The sequence below is a fragment of the Arachis duranensis genome, chromosome 1 (assembly GCF_000817695.3).
Source record: "Arachis duranensis cultivar V14167 chromosome 1, aradu.V14167.gnm2.J7QH, whole genome shotgun sequence".
Classification (NCBI taxonomy): Eukaryota; Viridiplantae; Streptophyta; class Magnoliopsida; order Fabales; family Fabaceae; genus Arachis; species Arachis duranensis.
The window spans coordinates 87,567,857-87,588,044 of NC_029772.3; the positions used below are offsets into that span (position 1 = coordinate 87,567,857).

Consider the following 20,188-nt stretch of genomic DNA (forward strand, 5'->3'; position numbering starts at 1 on the left):
AGAAAAACACACAAACTCATAGTAAAGTCTAGAAAAGTGAATTTTAACTAAAAACTAATAAAAATATACTAAAAACTAACTAGATCATACTAAAAACATACTAAAAACAATGCCAAAAAGCGTACAAATTATCCGCTCATCATTCGCCTATTGTAGTACTAACTAATTTGATGTTTATTTTTCTATTAGTTATTTTATTAGTTATTTTTAGAAATTGAGACTTGATTGTTGTTAAAGTGTTAATGAAGACGTGTATTTTAAATTTTAATTTTGATGATTTTATATTTTTATTTGAGACCGGTTCAACTTGTGATCCACTAGTTGAACTAATAACCTAGTGATCTAGTAGTCTAACCGGTTTGATTATTGGTTCGGTTCTAACAACTAGGTTTGATATCACTCATACTTTCTTGGAATTCTGTTACTGAATTGACTTATACATCCCTAGGATTGTATTGGGATTGATTACCGGTAGGCATAGAATGGAGAAGGGCTTAAGTAGCATCAGCACCAGCAGCAGCAAGGAAGGGTTACCTCTCACCCCTCATTCCAACTTCAAAACTGCTTCCACCGACGATGACCTCGCTCACATTCTCTTCAACATCAAATCCTCCAAAACTTCCGTAACCACCCCTTTCCATTTCCCAACAATATCTTCCCTTCATCTTTCTGCAATTTCTAATATGACATATGTTTGATTTTTTTTTTTGCAGGCTGTTATCAATTATGGCGCCTCTTGGTATGTTTATCTCTTCTCTGAATATGTTTGATTTATATTACTATACAAGTTATTAAGAATCGATATAATAATGGAAACTGATGTTAAGTGAACACAAAAGCAGGTAGCATCTTTTACCATTTAGGCTTACTTGATTGTTGTAACTTGTAAGGTGATTGTGTGAAATTGAAATATAGAACAGGAGATTATGAATGATCTAGTTTCCTGGTTTTTCAGGTGCCGCGTGTGCAGTGAAATCCTCCCTGCATTCCATAGATTGAGCAATAATTTTCCAAAGCTCTCCTTCGTCTATGCAGATATTGATGAATGCCCAGAAACAACTCAACACATTCGATACACCCCTACTTTTCAATTTTTTCGAGATGGTGAAAAGGTAGATGAAATGTATGGTGCTGGAGAAGAGAGGCTGCGTGATCGCGTCTGGTTGCACTCTTGAGTACACTATACAATGTCATTTTTATTGTCAGAGTTAGGTGACATGCTTGCAATTTTCCAGTAGATGTAACATTGTGAATCATGAACAATTCAGTGAATATTCAGGCAAACCCAGTATCCAATGTTTCCATTTGAAACTACAACCATATAAACCGTCCTTTTATGAGGTAAACAGCTTCATAAATTGATAAAAAAAAATATCACGTAGATAGCATTTTAAGTTTACACCAACTACACGAGATTGGCTGCAAAACAATCAACAGCAGAAATGGGAAAAGAATCGGTAACGGTTTAAGAAATTTGAAGTGGTAAAACCGAAAAAAAAAAGAGGCAGCTAATGCTGCAAACTCCTATTTTACTAACGTATCCGCCTAAGAAGCATATCTAACCCTCGTTCCTCATCAAACTGTGAAACGTAATCTTCAATAAGAGGTACGCATTGAAGCTCCTTTTATTTTCTTGTTTACCCAAAGTCTGAAAGATGGCTGCGATGATAACCACCTGTAATCTGGCTATCTCATCAAGCCTTGGGCTTGAACATCTTCACCGTCTCCCAAGTGGAATCAGGATCGTCACGTCCGAAATGTCCGTAAGCAGCAGTCTTCTGGTACCTGAAGTTGCCTCCTCTCATGAGGTCAAGATTGATGGTAATCATTCCTGGCCTGAAGTCAAAATTTTCCTTAATCAGAGCCAATATGTCCTTGTCTGGAATCTTTCCTGTTTTGTAGGTGTCTACAAAAACAGAGAGTGGCTCTGGGACTCCAATTGCATAAGAAACCTGCACAAGACAGCGTCGAGCAAGCCCTGAAGCTACCACACTTTTCGCTGCTTGCATAACAATGTATGCACCACTCCTATCGACCTTGGTTGGGTCCTTGCCGGAGAAGGCACCTCCACCATGAGAACCCCAACCACCATAGGTGTCAATGATGATCTTACGACCAGTTAGCCCTGCATCTCCATGGGGTCCACCAATCACAAAACGACCAGAAGGGTTGAGGTGGAAGATAGTCTTGTCATCAAGGTATTTAGCTGGGATGACAGGTTTTATTACATGCTCCTTCAAATCGCTGGCTATCTTGTCATTGGTGATAGTTTCATCATGTTGTGTTGAGATGAGGACAGTGTGCACACGAATCGGGATCATGGCTCCATTATCATTCTTGTACTCAACAGTAACCTGAGTTTTTCCATCAGGTCTCACCCATGGGCATGTTTTGTTCTTTCTAACTTCAGTGAGCTTGGCACCAAGTTTAGTAGCAAGGACATGAGTAAGTGGCATTAGCTCAGGTGTTTCATCTGTGGCATAGCCAAACATGTGTCCCTGGTCACCAGCACCAATTTCCTCAGGCTTTTTAGTCATGTGACCATGAACTCCTTGGGCAATATCAGGGTTCTGTTGCTCAATGTTGACCAGAACTTTGCAGTTGTCAGCATCAAGACCGACATCAGCTGAAACGAACCAAATGCCTCTGCAAGTGTCTCGAACTATTTTCTCATAGTTCACATTTGCCTTGGTTGTGATCTCACCAAAGACCATAACCATGTTGGTTTTTGTACAGGTCTCACAGGCAACCTTGCTCTCCGGGTCTTGCTCCAAACAAGCATCAAGGATGGCATCCGAAACCTGGTCACAGATCTTGTCAGGGTGACCTTCATTTACAGATTCAGAGGTGAAGAGAAAGGTCTCCATATCTGACATTAAATAAGGAAAAAGGGTGTCAGGTGAGAAAAGATATGTTGAAATGTGTTTAATGAATAATATATAAAACAATAATCAAAGAGTAAACAATGTACATTCTAATGCATGAAATTAACAAATATCAAATTTCTGTAGCACCTTCAAATATGTTTTAATCGATTGATTAGTGTATAAGTTGTCAGCCATTATAGCTCCATATAAAGCCATAATGATCGTAGATAACCTTTTGGCCAAATGTCTTTGCATATAATGAAGTTATGCAGTATAACAGTTCATGAGTTAGTTAGAAGTTGCACTTGTACAGTTGATTTGTTGTTATATCTATCATACTTTATATACATCTCAGGTCAATGAAGATGAAATTAGATTTCATTATCACATTAAATCTGTGATGAAATCATTGAATCGTATGTAGATCTACGATGTGAAATGTTTACAACAGGAATCAAGCACTGCGTAATTTTAAGTAAAGTCGACACGTTGATTTATCGTTACTCTAATGATTCTAGGAAAGGTAGCGATAGTTTTGGCTTCTACTAGCTTGCAAATATTTATTTTCAAAAGCTACTTCGTTTCATGCCTGATAAAATAGATCAAAAACCGCACAACCGATCTCTCAATTCTCTGAGCTTTCACTAGAGAATTACAATTTCACTTTATTATTACTTCATGCAAGCATAATCACCAAGCAAATAAAAAAAATCACAAACACAAAAAAAAAGAAAGGACATATAGATCGAATGAGCTGCAGAAATCGAGAGCCACAAATATTTTATACCAGATCTTTATAACGATAATGCGGAGCAGATCCAAATGGATTTGGATAAAGGCAATAATAACAAACGAATAATTCCGCACAAGTCCAAACAAGAAGAACCAGAAGAACAACACATTCAATAATTTTATTGGGTTTTTTAAGCAAGATTAGAAAAATTCTCTTATTCCGACGCCATTTTGGTTTATGAATTTGAAAAAAAAAAACCTAATTTCCCAACGGCACCCCAAACCATCCGGTCATCCCCAACCTCAACTCACTATCTCCCAAGAATCACAACTTCACTCACACACTCTCCTCGCCGGCTCCTCTGCCTCGTCCCCACGCCGCCAGTGTTTGTTCGCCTCTGCCACCTCCGCCTCTGTCTTTCCGGCCGCTTGTTTGTGCAGTGCCTCACCTGTTCTGCCCAAGGTTCTGAAAACCGGACCGGACCGGCCGGTCCGACCGATTTAACCGCGAACCAGTAGTCTTTACGGTTTGGTTCAACACAAAAAACCAGCAGAATCAAAACCGTTTTCAAACCGCTGAACCGGTCGAAAACCGGTCGGTCGAACCAAACCGGAACCCGGCCGATTTTCTTATTTTGCCCAAAAACGCCAAAACACAGGCGTTTAGCATTCAATCGAACACCCCAGTCCCCAGCCCTACCAACCCTAACTCCCTCTAATTCTCCAATGGCGCAGCACACTCCCTCTCTCGTCCCTCCCATTACCCTCGAGCTGGCGGTTCCTCTCAACATCGGCGAGCTCAATCCCTCCCTTTCGTTCAGCCGCCGAACTGCTCCTGACGCTGTCGCCGGTTGGAGCTTCGAAGCTCACTCGGTCCCTCACTCAGCTAACGTCTCATACTCTCAGCAGTGGAAGCACAGTCACCGGGCTTGCCTCCTGCCTCTGTCGAGTAGCTCTGTTCCTCCGTCGCAAACTTTGCTCCTCCGTCGCAAGCTCTGTTCCTGCCTCCGTCGCCAGTTCTGTTCATGCCTCCATCACCAGCTCTGTTCTTCTAGGTATTTTACTATTTTTTTTCACTGATTGTTCGGTCTTCTTCTTGGTTTGAACTTTGAAGTTCTGAAATTGTTATTCTTTGTTCTTCTTCTTCAGTCTTCTTCTTCAATTTTTGTTCCATTTTTAGTGTGACTGTTTTCAATTTTTGGTCTTCTTCTTCTTTACTCATGGCTCGTTCCCTCTGTTAGTTTGTTACTCTGTTTTAGTGTGAATATTTTCTAATTGCTCAATGGCTCGATTGCTCTGTTAGTTTGTTATCTGGCTTACTAGTTGCGGATGGCTCCTAATTTTTTTGCTGGCCTCTCGTAGATTGTATGGTTCTGATTCAGTGATTCCAGAACGCCTAATGTTGATGTTTTTGTATTTTGATGCTTTGTATTTGTTTATTTGTTGAATGGCTGAATGCTTTGTATTTGATAATTTGTTAGAATGTATGGTTCTGAATTCTGATTCAGTGATTCCAGAACGCCTAATGTTGATGAATATTTGTATTTGAATTCTGATTCAATGATTCAAGAACTCCTAATTTGTTAGAATGTTGATGAATACTTGTATTTGAATGGCTGAATTCTGCTTTGTATTTGAATACTTGAATGGCTGAATGCTGTAGGCTGTAGGCAGAATTACCTTGTGTTGAATGGCTGAATGTCTGAGGCAGATATGGTCTTGTGTTGTGGTTAAGAATATGCTGTTAGTTTCCATTGTGTTTGGCTCCTGCTTTAGGTTAAGAACATGGTTAATTTTTATTGTTAATGTTTGTTGCTGTTTTGTAGTTGCTATTTTGTAATTGCAGGTTGCAGGTTTAGTGTGACTATTGGTTAATGTTTTGTAATGTTTGGTGCTGAAGGCTGATTGTTGAGTTCAGATATAGTTGTTTATTTTGACTTGGGTAAAGAGACTTATGGTCATTTATAGTTGCTGGTTTTGCTGGTTTTGGAATGTTGAATGCTGGTTTTGCTGAAATATTTTTGCCACTAGAGCTTCTTTGATCAACTTCTGCTGAGAATATGCTATACACAGGTCTATGAACACTTGATCAGAGAATCTTGACTCCCCACGAACGTAAGATAATTGGTGAAGGTCTCTCCCATGCCATAAGATTCTATCACACCTTGAGAAAAAAGCATGCATTATTTTGATTTTTTGTATTTTCATTAACCACTTCTCTGATTGTTTTGTATTTCCATTAACCACTTCTCTGATTGATAAATTTTTATGTTGACATTTAATATTTGATATTTTTTTATATTATTTAACTTGAGTTTGTATATTAATAAGAGTATATGAATTTGATCGATGACATTTAAGGTAGTTTTTTAAATTTGAAAATTATTTTAATATTTATATTATACTATTTTTAGGATGTTTATTTATAATTTATTTATTATTTTATTTTAAAACGGTTTTCCCGGTTGAACCATCAGTTAAACCGGTTGGACAATTGAACCAGTGAACCAGTAGCTAGAGCGGTTTGATGACCGGTCCGGTTTTCTAAACCTTGGTTCTGCCTCAGCCTTGTGCTCGTCTGCCTCTGCTGCCTCCGTCGTCATCGTGTTGGCTCCTCTGCAAGCTCCCCTCTGCTCCTCTTGGAAGCTCTGCCCTCTCTCGCCGGTGGTCTGCTCTGCAACGGCGCAACCTGCACCGACTCCAAGTTGGAAAACCGTCACTGACTCTGTTTCTGCTTCTGCTGTAGGTCAGTTTTTTATTTTTTTAGTTATTCTTTTTAATTTTTATACTGGATTTTTGCTGTTTTAATGTATTGGTGCTAATTGTATTTGTATGTACAACTGATTGATTTAATTTGTAATAGGTTTAGATGAATTGTATTTGTAATTTTATAGGTAATATTGATGCTCATAGGTTCTGTGAATCAAGAGATTGGAATGGGAAGAATTTGTCAGAGATAGTGTTATTAGATAATAGGCGCTGTGATTGATTGATTTTTTTTTAAACAGTGTTTTAAGATGCTTCTCACAAACTCCTTGGACATAATTTATGGATTGTTATGTTTGCACTTTTATTGTGTCAAATTAAGATCCTATTAAGCAAATCAACTTGGATTACTCTATCGGTTAACTCACTAATTCGCTTAAGCAAGTATCAATTCGAATATCGTCTTGTACATGCAGGAACTCATTGGCGCGGCAAACCCTTAAACGGAGCACAAATCCGCGGCGAATTAGTTATTCGCCTATTGTAGTACTAACTAATTTGATGTCTATTTTTCTATTAGTTATTTTTAGAAATTGAGACTTGATTGTTGTTAAAGTGTTAATGAAGACGTGTATTTTAAATTTTAATTTTGATGATTTTATATTTTTATTTGAGACCGGTTCAACTTGTGATCCACTAGTTGAACTAATAACCTAGTGATCTAGTAGTCTAACCGGATTGATTATTGGTTCGGTTCTGACAACTAGGTTTGATATCACTCATACTTTCTTGGGATTCTGTTACTGAATTGACTTATACATCCCTAGGATTGTATTGGGATTGATTACCGGTAGGCATAGAATGGAGAAGGGCTTAAGTAGCATCACCACCAGCAGCAGCAAGGAAGGGTTACCTCTCACCCCTCATTCCAACTTCAAAACTGCTTCCACCGACGATGACCTCGCTCACATCCTCTTCAACATCAAATCCTCCAAAACTTCCGTAACCACCCCTTTCCATTTCCCAACAATCTCTTCCCTTCATCTTTCTGCAATTTCTAATATGACATATGTTTGATTATTTTTTTTGCAGGCTGTTATCAATTATGGCGCCTCTTGGTATGTTTATCTCTTCTCTGAATATGTTTGATTTATATTACTATACAAGTTATTAAGAATCAATATAATAATGGAAACTGATGTTAAGTGAACACAAAAGCAGGTAGCATCTTTTACCATTTAGGCTTACTTGATTGTTGTAACTTGTAAGGTGGTTGTGTGAAATTGAAATATAGAACAGGAGATTATGAATGATCTAGTTTCCTGGTTTTTCAGGTGCCGCGTGTGCAGTGAAATCCTCCCTGCATTCCATAGATTGAGCAATAATTTTCCAAAGCTCTCCTTCGTCTATGCAGATATTGATGAATGCCCAGAAACAACTCAACACATTCGATACACCCCTACTTTTCAATTTTTTCGAGATGGTGAAAAGGTAGATGAAATGTATGGTGCTGGAGAAGAGAGGCTGCGTGATCGCGTCTGGTTGCACTCTTGAGTACACTATACAATGTCATTTTTATTGTCAGAGTTAGGTGACATGCTTGCAATTTTCCAGTAGATGTAACATTGTGAATCATGAACAATTCAGTGAATATTCAGGCAAACCCAGTATCCAATGTTTCCATTTGAAACTACAACCATATAAACCGTCCTTTTATGAGGTAAACAGCTTCATAAATTGATAAAAAAAAATATATCACGTAGATAGCATTTTAAGTTTACACCAACTACACGAGATTGGCTGCAAAACAATCAACAGCAGAAATGGGAAAAGAATCGGTAACGGTTTAAGAAATTTGAAGTGGTAAAACCGAAAAAAAAAAGAGGCAGCTAATGCTGCAAACTCCTATTTTACTAACGTATCCGCCTAAGAAGCATATCTAACCCTCGTTCCTCATCAAACTGTGAAACGTAATCTTCAATAAGAGGTACGCATTGAAGCTCCTTTTATTTTCTTGTTTACCCAAAGTCTGAAAGATGGCCGCGATGATAACCACCTGTAATCTGGCTATCTCATCAAGCCTTGGGCTTGAGCATCTTCACCGTCTCCCAAGTGAAATCAGGATCGTCACGTCCGAAATGTCCGTAAGCAGCAGTCTTCTGGTACCTGAAGTTGCCTCCTCTCATGAGGTCAAGATTGATGGCAATCATTCCTGGCCTGAAGTCAAAATTTTCCTTAATCAGAGCCAATATGTCCTTGACTGGAATCTTTCCTGTTTTGTAGGTGTCTACAAAAACAGAGAGTGGCTCTGGGACTCCAATTGCATAAGAAACCTGCACAAGACAGCGTCGAGCAAGCCCTGAAGCTACCACACTTTTCGCTGCTTGCCTAACAATGTATGCACCACTCCTATCGACCTTGGTTGGGTCCTTGCCGGAGAAGGCACCTCCACCATGAGCACCCCAACCACCATAGGTGTCAATGATGATCTTACGGCCAGTTAGCCCTGCATCTCCATGGGGTCCACCAATCACAAAACGACCAGAAGGGTTGAGGTGGAAGATAGTCTTGTCATCAAGGTATTTAGCTGGGATGACAGGTTTTATTACATGCTCCTTCAAATCGCTGGCTATCTTGTCATTGGTGACAGTTTCATCATGTTGTGTTGAGATGAGGACAGTGTGCACACGAATCGGGATCATGGCTCCATTATCATTCTTGTACTCAACAGTAACCTGAGTTTTTCCATCAGGTCTCACCCATGGGCATGTTTTGTTCTTTCTAACTTCAGTGAGCTTGGCACCAAGTTTAGTAGCAAGGACATGAGTAAGTGGCATTAGCTCAGGTGTTTCATCTGTGGCATAGCCAAACATGTGTCCCTGGTCACCAGCACCAATTTCCTCAGGCTTTTTAGTCATGTGACCATGAACTCCTTGGGCAATATCAGGGCTCTGTTGCTCAATCTTGACCAGAACTTTGCAGTTGTCAGCATCAAGACCGACATCAGCTGAAACGAACCCAATGCCTCTGCAAGTGTCTCGAACTATTTTCTCATAGTTCACATTTGCCTTGGTTGTGATCTCACCAAAGACCATAACCATGTTGGTTTTTGTACAGGTCTCACAGGCAACCTTGCTCTCCGGGTCTTGCTCCAAACAAGCATCAAGGATGGCATCCGAAACCTGGTCACAGATCTTGTCAGGGTGACCTTCATTTACAGATTCGGAGGTGAAGAGAAAGGTCTCCATATCTGACATTAAATAAGGAAAAAGGGTGTCAGGTGAGAAAAGATATGTTGAAATGTGTTTAATGAATAATATATAAAACAATAATCAAAGAGTAAACAATGTACATTCTAATGCATGAAATTAACAAATATCAAATTTCTGTAGCACCTTCAAATATGTTTTAATCGATTGATTAGTGCATAAGTTGTCAGCCATTATAGCTCCATGTAAAGCCATAATGATCGTAGATAACCTTTTGGCCAAATGTCTTTGCATATAATGAAGTTATGCAGTATAACAGTTCGTGAGTTAGTTAGGAGTTGCACTTGTACAGTTGATTTGTTGTTATATCTATCATACTTTATATACATCTCAGGTCAATGAAGATGAAATTAGATTTCATTATCACATTAAATCTGTGATGAAATCATTGAATCGTATGTAGATCTACGATGTGAAATGTTTACAACAGGAATCAAGCACTGCGTAATTTTAAGTAAAGTCGACACGTTGATTTATCGTTACTCTAATGATTCTAGGAAAGGTAGCGATAGTTTTGGCTTCTACTAGCTTGCAAATATTTATTTTCAAAAGCTACTTCGTTTCATGCCTGATAAAATAGATCAAAAACCGCACAACCGATCTCTCAATTCTCTGAGCTTTCACTAGAGAATTAAAATTTCACTTTATTATTACTTCATGCAAGCATAATCACCAAGCAAATAAAAAAAATCACAAACACAAAAAAAGGACATATAGATCGAATGAGCTGCAGAAATCGAGAGCCACAAATATTTTATACCAGATCTTGATAACGATAATGCGGAGCAGATCCAAATGGATTTGGATAAAGGCAATAATAACAAACTAATAATTCCGCACAAGTCCAAACAAGAAGAACCAGAAGAACAACACATTCAATAATTTTAATGGGTTTTTTAAGCAAGATTAGAAAAATTCTCTTATTCCGACGCCATTTTGGTTTATGAATTTGAAAAAAAAAAACCTAATTTTCCAACGGCACCCCAAACCATCTGGTCATCCCCAACCTCAACTCACTATCTCCCAAGAATCACAGCTTCACTCACACACTCTCACCTCTCTATCTCACTCACACACTCTCCTCGCCGGCTCCTCCGCCTCGTCCCCACGCCGCCAGTGTTTGTTCGCCTCTGCCACCTCCGTCTCTGTCTTTCCGGCCGCTTGTTTGTGCCGTGCCTCACCTGTTCTGCCTCAGCCTTGTGCTCGTCTGCCTCTGCTGCCTCCGTCGTCATCGTGTTGGCTCCTCTGCAAGCTCCCCTCTGCTCCTCTTGGAAGCTCTGCCCTCTCTCGCCGGTGGTCTGCTCTGCAACGGCGCAACCTGCACCGACTCCAAGTTGGAAAACCGTCACTGACTCTGTTTCTGCTTCTGCTGTAGGTCAGTTTTTTATTTTTTTAGTTATTCTTTTTAATTTTTATACTGGATTTTTGCTGTTTTAATGTATTGATGCTAATTGTATTTGTATGTACAACTGATTGATTTAATTTGTAATAGGTTTAGATGAATTGTATTTGTAATTTTATAGGTAATATTGATGCTCATAGGTTCTGTGAATCAAGAGATTGGAATGGGAAGAATTTGTCAGAGAGAGTGTTATTAGATAATAGGTGCTGTGATTGATTGATTTTTTTTTTAAACAGTGTTTTAAGATGCTTCTCACAAACTCCTTGGACATAATTTATGGATTGTTATGTTTGCACTTTTATTGTGTCAAATTAAGATCCTATTAAGCAAATCAACTTGGATTAATCTATCGGTTAACTCACTAATTCGCTTAAGCAAGTATCGATTCGAATATCGTCTTGTATATGCAGGAACTCATTGGCGCGGCAAACCCTTAAACGGAGCACAAATCCGCGGCGAATTAGTTATTCGCCTATTGTAGTACTAACTATTTGATGTCTATTTTTCTATTAGTTATTTTTAGAAATTGAGACTTGATTGTTGTTAAAGTGTTAATGAAGACGAGTATTTTAAATTTTAATTTTGATGATTTTATATTTTTATTTGAGACCGGTTCAACTTGTGATCCACTAGTTGAACTAATAACCTAGTGATCTAGTAGTCTAACCGGATTGATTATTGGTTCGGTTCTGACAACTAGGTTTGATATCACTCATACTTTCTTGGAATTCTGTTACTGAATTGACTTATACATCCCTAGGATTGTATTGGGATTGATTACCGGTAGGCATAGAATGGAGAAGGGCTTAAGTAGCATCACCACCAGCAGCAGCAAGGAAGGGTTACCTCTCACCCCTCATTCCAACTTCAAAACTGCTTCCACCGACGATGACCTCGCTCACATCCTCTTCAACATCAAAACCTCCAAAACTTCCGTAACCACCCCTTTCCATTTCCCAACAATCTCTTCCCTTCATCTTTCTGCAATTTCTAATATGACATATGTTTGATTATTTTTTTTTTGCAGGCTATTATCAATTATGGCGCCTCTTGGTATGTTTATCTCTTCTCTGAATATGTTTGATTTATATTACTATACAAGGTATTAAGAATCGATATAATAATGGAAACTGATGTTAAGTGAACACAAAAGCAGGTAGCATCTTTTACCATTTAGGCTTACTTGATTGTTGTAACTTGTAAGGTGGTTGTGTGAAATTGAAATATAGAACAGGAGATTATGAATGATCTAGTTTCCTGGTTTTTCAGGTGCCGCGTGTGCAGTGAAATCCTCCCTGCATTCCATAGATTGAGCAATAATTTTCCAAAGCTCTCCTTCGTCTATGCAGATATTGATGAATGCCCAGAAACAACTCAACACATTCGATACACCCCTACTTTTCAATTTTTTCGAGATGGTGAAAAGGTAGATGAAATGTATGGTGCTGGAGAAGAGAGGCTGCGTGATCGCGTCTGGTTGCACTCTTGAGTACACTATACAATGTCATTTTTATTGTCAGAGTTAAGTGACATGCTTGCAATTTTCCAGTAGATGTAACAATGTGAATCATGAACAATTCAGTGAATATTCAGGCAAACCCAGTATCCAATGTTTCCATTTGAAACTACAACCATATAAACCGTCCTTTTATGAGGTAAACAGCTTCATAAATTGATAAAAAAAAATATCACGTAGATAGCATTTTAAGTTTACACCAACTACACGAGATTGGCTGCAAAACAATTAACAGCAGAAATGGGATAAGAATCGGTAACGGTTTAAGAAATTTGAAGTGGTAAAACCGAAAAAAAAAAGAGGCAGCTAATGCTGCAAACTCCTATTTTGCTAACGTATCCGCCTAAGAAGCATATCTAACCCTCGTTCCTCATCAAACTGTGAAACGTAATCCTCAATAAGAGGTACGCATTGAAGCTCCTTTTATTTTCTTGTTTACCCAAAGTTTGAAAGATGGTTGCGATGATAACCACCTGTAATCTGACTATCTCATCAAGCCTTGGGCTTGAGCATCTTCACCGTCTCCCAAGTGAAATCAGGATCGTCACGTCCGAAATGTCCGTAAGCAGCAGTCTTCTGGTACCTGAAGTTGCCTCCTCTCATGAGGTCAAGATTGATGGCAATCATTCCTGGCCTGAAGTCAAAATTTTCCTTAATCAGAGCCAATATGTCCTTGTCTGGAATCTTTCCTGTTTTGTAGGTGTCTACAAAAACAGAGAGTGGCTCTGGGACTCCAATTGCATAAGAAACTTGCACAAGACAGCGTCGAGCAAGCCCTGAAGCTACCACACTTTTCGCTGCTTGCCTAAAAATGTATGCACCACTCCTATCAACCTTGGTTGGGTCCTTGCCGGAGAAGGCACCTCCACCATGAGCACCCCAACCACCATAGGTGTCAATGATGATCTTACGGCCAGTTAGCCCTGCATCTCCATGGGGTCCACCAATCACAAAACGACCAGAAGGGTTGAGGTGGAAGATAGTCTTGTCATCAAGGTATTTAGCTGGGATGACAGGTTTTATTACATGCTCCTTCAAATCGCTGCTATCTTGTCATTGGTGACAGTTTCATCATGTTGTGTTGAGATGAGGACAGTGTGCACACGAATCGGGATCATGGCTCCATTATCATTCTTGTACTCAACAGTAACCTGAGTTTTTCCATCAGGTCTCACCCATGGGCATGTTTTGTTCTTTCTAACTTCAGTGAGCTTGGCACCAAGTTTAGTAGCAAGGACATGAGTAAGTGGCATTAGCTCAGGTGTTTCATCTGTGGCATAGCCAAACATGTGTCCCTGGTCACCAGCACCAATTTCCTCAGGCTTTTTAGTCATGTGACCATGAACTCCTTGGGCAATATCAGGGCTCTGTTGCTCAATCTTGACCAGAACTTTGCAGTTGTCAGCATCAAGACCGACATCAGCTGAAACGAACCCAATGCCTCTGCAAGTGTCTCGAACTATTTTCTCATAGTTCACATTTGCCTTGGTTGTGATCTCACCAAAGACCATAACCATGTTGGTTTTTGTACAGGTCTCACAGGCAACCTTGCTCTCCGGGTCTTGCTCCAAACAAGCATCAAGGATGGCATCCGAAACCTGGTCACAGATCTTGTCAGGGTGACCTTCATTTACAGATTCGGAGGTGAAGAGAAAGGTCTCCATATCTGACATTAAATAAGGAAAAAGGGTGTCAGGTGAGAAAAGATATGTTGAAATGTGTTTAATGAATAATATATAAAACAATAATCAAAGAGTAAACAATGTACATTCTAATGCATGAAATTAACAAATATCAAATTTCTGTAGCACCTTCAAATATGTTTTAATCGATTGATTAGTGCATAAGTTGTCAGCCATTATAGCTCCATGTAAAGCCATAATGATCGTAGATAACCTTTTGGCCAAATGTCTTTGCATATAATGAAGTTATGCAGTATAACAGTTCGTGAGTTAGTTAGGAGTTGCACTTGTACAGTTGATTTGTTGTTATATCTATCATACTTTATATACATCTCAGGTCAATGAAGATGAAATTAGATTTCATTATCACATTAAATCTGTGATGAAATCATTGAATCGTATGTAGATCTACGATGTGAAATGTTTACAACAGGAATCAAGCACTGCGTAATTTTAAGTAAAGTCGACACGTTGATTTATCGTTACTCTAATGATTCTAGGAAAGGTAGCGATAGTTTTGGCTTCTACTAGCTTGCAAATATTTATTTTCAAAAGCTACTTCGTTTCATGCTTGATAAAATAGATCAAAAACCGCACAACCGATCTCTCAATTCTCTGAGCTTTCACTAGAGAATTACAATTTCACTTTATTATTACTTCATGCAAGCATAATCACCAAGCAAATAAAAAAAATCACAAACACAAAAAAAAAAGAAAGGGCATATAGATCTGAATGAGTTGCAGAAATCGAGAGCCACAAATATTTTATACCAGATCTTGATAACGATAATGCGGAGCAGATCCAAATGGATTTGGATAAAGGCAATAATAACAAACGAATAATTCCGCACAAGTCCAAACAAGAAGAACCAGAAGAACAACACATTCAAATACGTGCACCAACTAAAATTTTTATATAATTTTTATTTTTTTAGTACTAATTTAAATGTGTTAATTTTTAGGAAAATAATGTACTAGTTTTAAATTGACAGTTTCAAATTTCGTAATACTTCTAGTTGTCCACTAATCTGTGAGTTAAAACCGCCTATCTCCCCTATCATTTTGAAATAGGGGTGGCAACGGGGCGGATTTTTGCTCTACCCGACCCTGTCCTGTCGTATAACAATCCACATAAAATCTATCCCGCTTCTACCCGCGGGTAGTAAAACGTTGAACCCTAACCCGCCCATGCGGGTACCCGCCCCGCCCTATCCGCCCTTATAATTATTAAAATTCAATAAATAAAATTAAATTTCAAAATTTATATAATTATCATCACATACATAACATAAATTAAAGTAAAAATTTAAATATGATACAATATTATTAATCATTTACTAATTATTTTACATATATTATACATATTATATATTAAAATTATATATATTGTATATATAGCGGGGCGGGTATTACCTAAACCCGACCCCACCCCGCCCTTCCCAACAACCTGTCCCACTAAAAACTGCCCCGGTGCGGGGCGGGTAATTACCCGCCCCAAACAGGTAGAGGTGGGGTGGATACCCGCGGGTTCGGGTGGTATTACCATCTCTATTTTAAAACCGGTCATCTTTCTTATTATTTGAAACCGTTCATTTTTTCTATTATTTGAAATGTTCTGTTTTGAAGAGTTCGTACAAACAAACGAAGTTATTAATTTAAAATTATGACAAAATTATTAATTTAAAATTAAAATATAGATCACATATAAATTAATTAAAGTCGATCTAAATAATTACAAAGTACATCGATTCTTATTTTTTATTATTTTCAAAAATTATATTTTTATATTTACAAATACATATATATCGTTTATAGTGTAAACAAAATAATTATAAATTTATCTCGTTTGCACGGTAAAAAAAAATATGTGTATTTTTTCAAATTTTATATATTTCGTTTTGCAAACGAAATCAAACCAAATAAAATCGTGTCTTATTTCATTTACAATGTAAACTAAATATGAGTAATTTTAATTCGTTTACGCTATAAATAAAATATATAAAAAAATAGAAATTGATAAATATTCTATGAATAAAATATTTAATTTATTTATTTAAAAAAATCTCATAAAAATACACAAAACATTTTAATAAATAGTATTATTCTATTTATATTACTGATTCAATTTATATATCAATAAAATTTTATATTTATTGTCAATTATTAATTATCTTATTAAAAATTTTCTCTACATTGCTTATATATAAAGATACCAATGCCCTTATCTAATTAATGTAAAAAGATTAAAAATAATCTATTTTAGTTAATGAAACACGTAATAATTTATCAATTATATACACCATAAGAATACTTATACCCTATAACTTTATAGAATGCCGTGATATTTTTTTTAATTGAACCACCAACATATATGAAAAGTGTTTCAATAGTTGCAAGTAGTAGCACGTATATGATAGATTGCTTGTGTAGTTGTGTGTGAACAAAAGAAAAGAAAACAAGCCTCTCTCTTTGCATGACAAAGTGTAAAAATCAGAATTAAATTTTAGATAGGAAGAATGTTTGGAGCAGCAGATTTTGTTTTGTGATTAGTAATTAGTTATTATTAATATTTTTAATGGTGTGAAATTATATTAATAATATAAAATTGTTTTTTTTTTTTTTGCAGATTAAGTGTTGAAATTGTTTTTTTTTTTTTTGCTGGTTAAGTGTTGACTAAATTTTAATAAAAATAATGGCCTCTAAACTTTTTTTTTTAGATAGTATTTAACAATTATAAAAACAAATGCCATTTTTCAGTCTTATATTATTACAGCAAAATTTTTCACTCCTCATCAGTCCTATCCCAAAGGGTGAGATGAGCCCTAATAATGGCTTCCTATTGTTACTTGACAAGTAGCTTTATCATATCCACACTGCGGCCACTAAATTGACAAAATGAAATGTTGATTTAGTCTTTTGGTGTCTGAGAAATTGAGCGATGAGTTTTTAAAAATATCACTATTTAAACTTTTTTATGTTTATACTTTTGAATTGCATAATTTAAAGGTTAAAAATATGTTTTAGTGAATCAATATATTTCTGTTTATTAACTAGAATCTCGATTTAATTCTAAAGACAGAAGCAAATAAATAATGCTAAAGACCAATCACAAAATCGGTTCTCCAAATCTTTAGTCTCAAAGAATCCTGGGATAAGAAATTGCATTAGATTGTTAAAAAGAATTTAGATGATATAATGTGTAACCTTTACACATGTATTAACATAAGACAAATTTCATCATTGTTTTTCACAAAATTTTGGTAGGCTTTGAAGGTGATATAATTTGTCCAATGCACGTGGGTTTAAGATTCATTAAGTCCTAAATTTACATAAAAAGGGATTAAGTCTGACCAAAGTCCCAATTATGAAAGCATTTTAGCCATTATTTAAATTGATGGATTCAATGTTTTTTTTTGTCTTGGATTCGATGCTTGAATAATATCATGGTATGGTCACAAACAGATCCAGTGACGTCAGGAATGACTTTCCAGCCCAAGCAAAGTGAAAAAAAGTCCAATTCAATTATATATTTTTTTAGTACTATGAGGATGTGATGTTGAATTTGACAATATAAAAATTGCTAATAAATAATTTAAAGTAGGAATAAATTATAGAAATAATTTTTAAAATTGTCTTATAATTTTAAAATTGATAATAATGCATAAAAATTATGTTTAATTTATTTTTATTAAAGGTTGTTCTTATAAAATTATTGTTAAATTAGTCTTACATTTTTTTAAAAATTAACCGTCAAAGATATATTAAAAACACGTAAATAGTCTTAAATAAAATCATTAGAAAATAAGGAGCACACCGAATAGACAAGAGTCGGGAAATAAAATTTGAGGTAAGTAACTTTGATAACTCTGATAGAAAGTTTTTTATTAAAAAAAACAATGCGGAATACAAATCTTTGATTATAATAACTACATAAATATATAGTAGTGTGTTTAATAAATTGGAGATTAACATTGCTAAGGAATACTATTATTGTGAATTTCTATCCCAAGTTAGTCTCATACCTTTAATAAATTAAGGATTCTTTCCATCAAAGAAATAATAATACAACACCTGGACTAATAAAATGCTAACTAGAGGTATTGGAAGAAATAGGCAGTTTACAAGAAACAATAGAATAGTTTTTATGAAAATCGAGATTTTACGTAAAATAAAAAAAGTAAATTAAGAACGTAAAACATAAAATCTTAACAAGATTTAAATCGTAAAATCATTAGACTTAGTATGAATTTTGTAAAATTGATAAACTTATTTAAAATCATAATATCAAAAAATTTTAAGAGTTAAATCGAAATTCTAACTACTATGCCTGGTTGGATGGGGATAATTTTCAAGTATTATAATGTATATAAATTGAAACATTTTTTGCTATAAATCAAATTAATGTATATAAATTGAAACATTTTGCTATAAATCAAATTTTTTTAATTTTTTTAAAAACACATAATTTTCATATTAATTATGCTTTGGTTAGCTAAAATAAAGTTCAACAAATAAATAAAAACAAACATATAAAGCAAATAAATTGAAAAAAATACAGAGAAATTAGAGATTGAATGGAAGTTGTAGTTAGATTAAGAGATATATTTATATTAATAGGGACTGAATGTGTTTATAGTTGAAATAGATACCATATTATGGGCCACTGGTGACAAACATAAACGGCGAAGATAAGTACATAGAGTTTATTTTAGAATTTTATGAAGTTATGTGATTTTTAAGGTTGATAACAAAGGCTTTAAATAACATTAAAAAAAGGAAAACAAACAGAACTGGAGGCTGGATAATGTTGTAAAGATGAGAACAAACGGCAAGAACCATGTGTGGTCCATGAGAACATAAACAGGTATACACAAATAGAATAGGTGGAGCAATACAACAAAACTCAGCTTCATTAGCCAGTTTGAAAAGGAAAAATATCATGGATGATTAGGAAATTGTAAAGGGATTCGTAGTCCATTGGTGTGAATACGGCACTGATCAGAAGACCTCTATAAAGCTGCGTTTATTTATAAGTACAGGACACTAAAATAGAACTATAGAGACACAAAATTGTATTTGGTAAATGAGAATGGACAAAGATATTGTGTTCAAAAATACTGAATTAATATATTTTGTATCCATCATGGCACAAAAGACATAGAGACAATAACAAAAGACACAATCTATTTTTTCTTTTTTCTTTCATTATTTTTGTTAATTTTTTATAATTATACTTTTTATTATTATATTTTTTTAAAAATTTTTTAATAAAAAAGTAAAATAAATTGAACTTTTATAATTTGTTCTCTTTCACATCTCAAACAACAAATGAAGCTTCACAGCAATTGTTCATGTTATTGTATAAGAGTGTAGTTTCAAAGTGTTGAAAATGAGATTGTGATATCTTGAATCTTAGTTATAAATAAAATAGAACTAATAGAAGCTTTTAACACTAAAGACAGTTATAGAATGTCAATGCATGAGGACTACATTAAAAAAATACTTATTAGTGGTGATTCTAATTTAAGTTATTCAGTTGAATAATCTTTATTCTTCCTTTAAAACATTGTAACAAAAACTTCAAACAACAAAAGGAAGGTATCTGAGGTTTATAGCAATAAGAGTAGTTTTGAAGATGCTAGATTTTTCAGCTTTGCAGATAATGTATTGACGGGAGAACTCTATAGCAGTTTAGCTTAAAACTCATCTGCAACCACAGTAAGTAATTTAATCAAGTAATTAACGTCTAAGTTTGGGTTTGAATGAAGATACAGCAGCTAAAGACTATTTTTAATCATATTCAAAATGTAAATTTAATCCAACTTTATATCTAGACAAAAAAAAAATCCACCTTTAGATCAAAGTTTGGACTTAGACAGCTCAATCCAAATCAAATCAAAACCATTCTTCTCACTCGGTTTTCTCACCAATTCCTCTCTATGCTAACTAGTTCTTCTCCCTCTTCCTCTATGTATCTAGAATTGCTTCTATTTGTGCTGATCCTTTCTCCTATG

The 20,188-nt window shown here is 35.7% G+C and overlaps 4 protein-coding genes and 1 pseudogene across 6 annotated transcripts in view; 2 read left to right on the plus strand and 3 right to left on the minus strand.

Moving 5' to 3' along the window:
• Nucleotides 1–12,515, plus strand: part of LOC107495923 (thioredoxin-like 3-3) — a 14,210-nt gene extending 1,695 nt beyond the window's left edge. The window contains exons 1-4 of one of the 3 annotated variants that reach the window (XM_052260354.1): nt 6,186–6,345; nt 7,133–7,307; nt 7,398–7,423; nt 12,246–12,515. In XM_052260354.1, the coding sequence (XP_052116314.1) occupies nt 7,167–7,307; nt 7,398–7,423; nt 12,246–12,465 (387 nt within the window). In that variant the 5' untranslated portion in view covers nt 6,186–6,345; nt 7,133–7,166 and the 3' untranslated portion in view covers nt 12,466–12,515. Of the gene's footprint in view, nt 1–6,185; nt 6,346–7,132; nt 7,308–7,397; nt 7,424–7,639; nt 7,996–12,245 lie in introns of those variants that run through there. The other 2 variants (XM_016117135.3, XM_052260356.1) reach the window with 2 other exon arrangements.
• LOC107495914 (thioredoxin-like 3-3) lies at nt 148–1,311 on the plus strand. Its single transcript, XM_016117128.3, has 3 exons — nt 148–623; nt 714–739; nt 956–1,311. The coding sequence occupies exons 1-3, from the start codon at nt 483–485 to the stop codon at nt 1,173–1,175; spliced, it is 387 nt and encodes a 128-aa protein (XP_015972614.1). The 5' UTR covers nt 148–482; the 3' UTR covers nt 1,176–1,311.
• On the minus strand, nt 1,428–9,565 carry LOC107495906 (S-adenosylmethionine synthase 3-like). Its single transcript, XM_016117120.3, has 2 exons — nt 8,362–9,565; nt 1,428–1,675 (listed from the first exon to the last, which is right to left on the minus strand). Exon 1 carries the CDS (start codon nt 9,560–9,562, stop codon nt 8,381–8,383), a length of 1,182 nt encoding a protein of 393 aa, XP_015972606.1. The 5' UTR covers nt 9,563–9,565; the 3' UTR covers nt 1,428–1,675; nt 8,362–8,380.
• LOC107495899 (S-adenosylmethionine synthase 3-like) lies at nt 1,695–2,975 on the minus strand. Its single transcript, XM_016117116.3, has one exon. It carries the CDS (start codon nt 2,874–2,876, stop codon nt 1,695–1,697), a length of 1,182 nt encoding a protein of 393 aa, XP_015972602.1. The 5' UTR covers nt 2,877–2,975.
• A 441-nt stretch (nt 12,516–12,956) lies between the features above and the next one.
• LOC107496058 (S-adenosylmethionine synthase 3-like) lies at nt 12,957–14,165 on the minus strand (annotated as a pseudogene).
• Nucleotides 14,166–20,188: the final 6,023 nt, after the last annotated feature.

Bases quoted from the DNA above. Each gene is read 5' to 3' on its own strand.
- LOC107495914 (XM_016117128.3), top strand. From the start codon at position 483: ATGGAGAAGGGCTTAAGTAGCATCAGCACCAGCAGCAGCAAGGAAGGG. The intron at 624-713 runs GTAACCACCCCT...TTTTTTTTGCAG, and splicing joins TCAAATCCTCCAAAACTTCC to GCTGTTATCAATTATGGCGC. The intron at 740-955 runs GTATGTTTATCT...CTGGTTTTTCAG, and splicing joins ATCAATTATGGCGCCTCTTG to GTGCCGCGTGTGCAGTGAAA.
- LOC107495899 (XM_016117116.3), bottom strand. From the start codon at position 2,876: ATGTCAGATATGGAGACCTTTCTCTTCACCTCTGAATCTGTAAATGAA.
- LOC107495906 (XM_016117120.3), bottom strand. From the start codon at position 9,562: ATGTCAGATATGGAGACCTTTCTCTTCACCTCCGAATCTGTAAATGAA.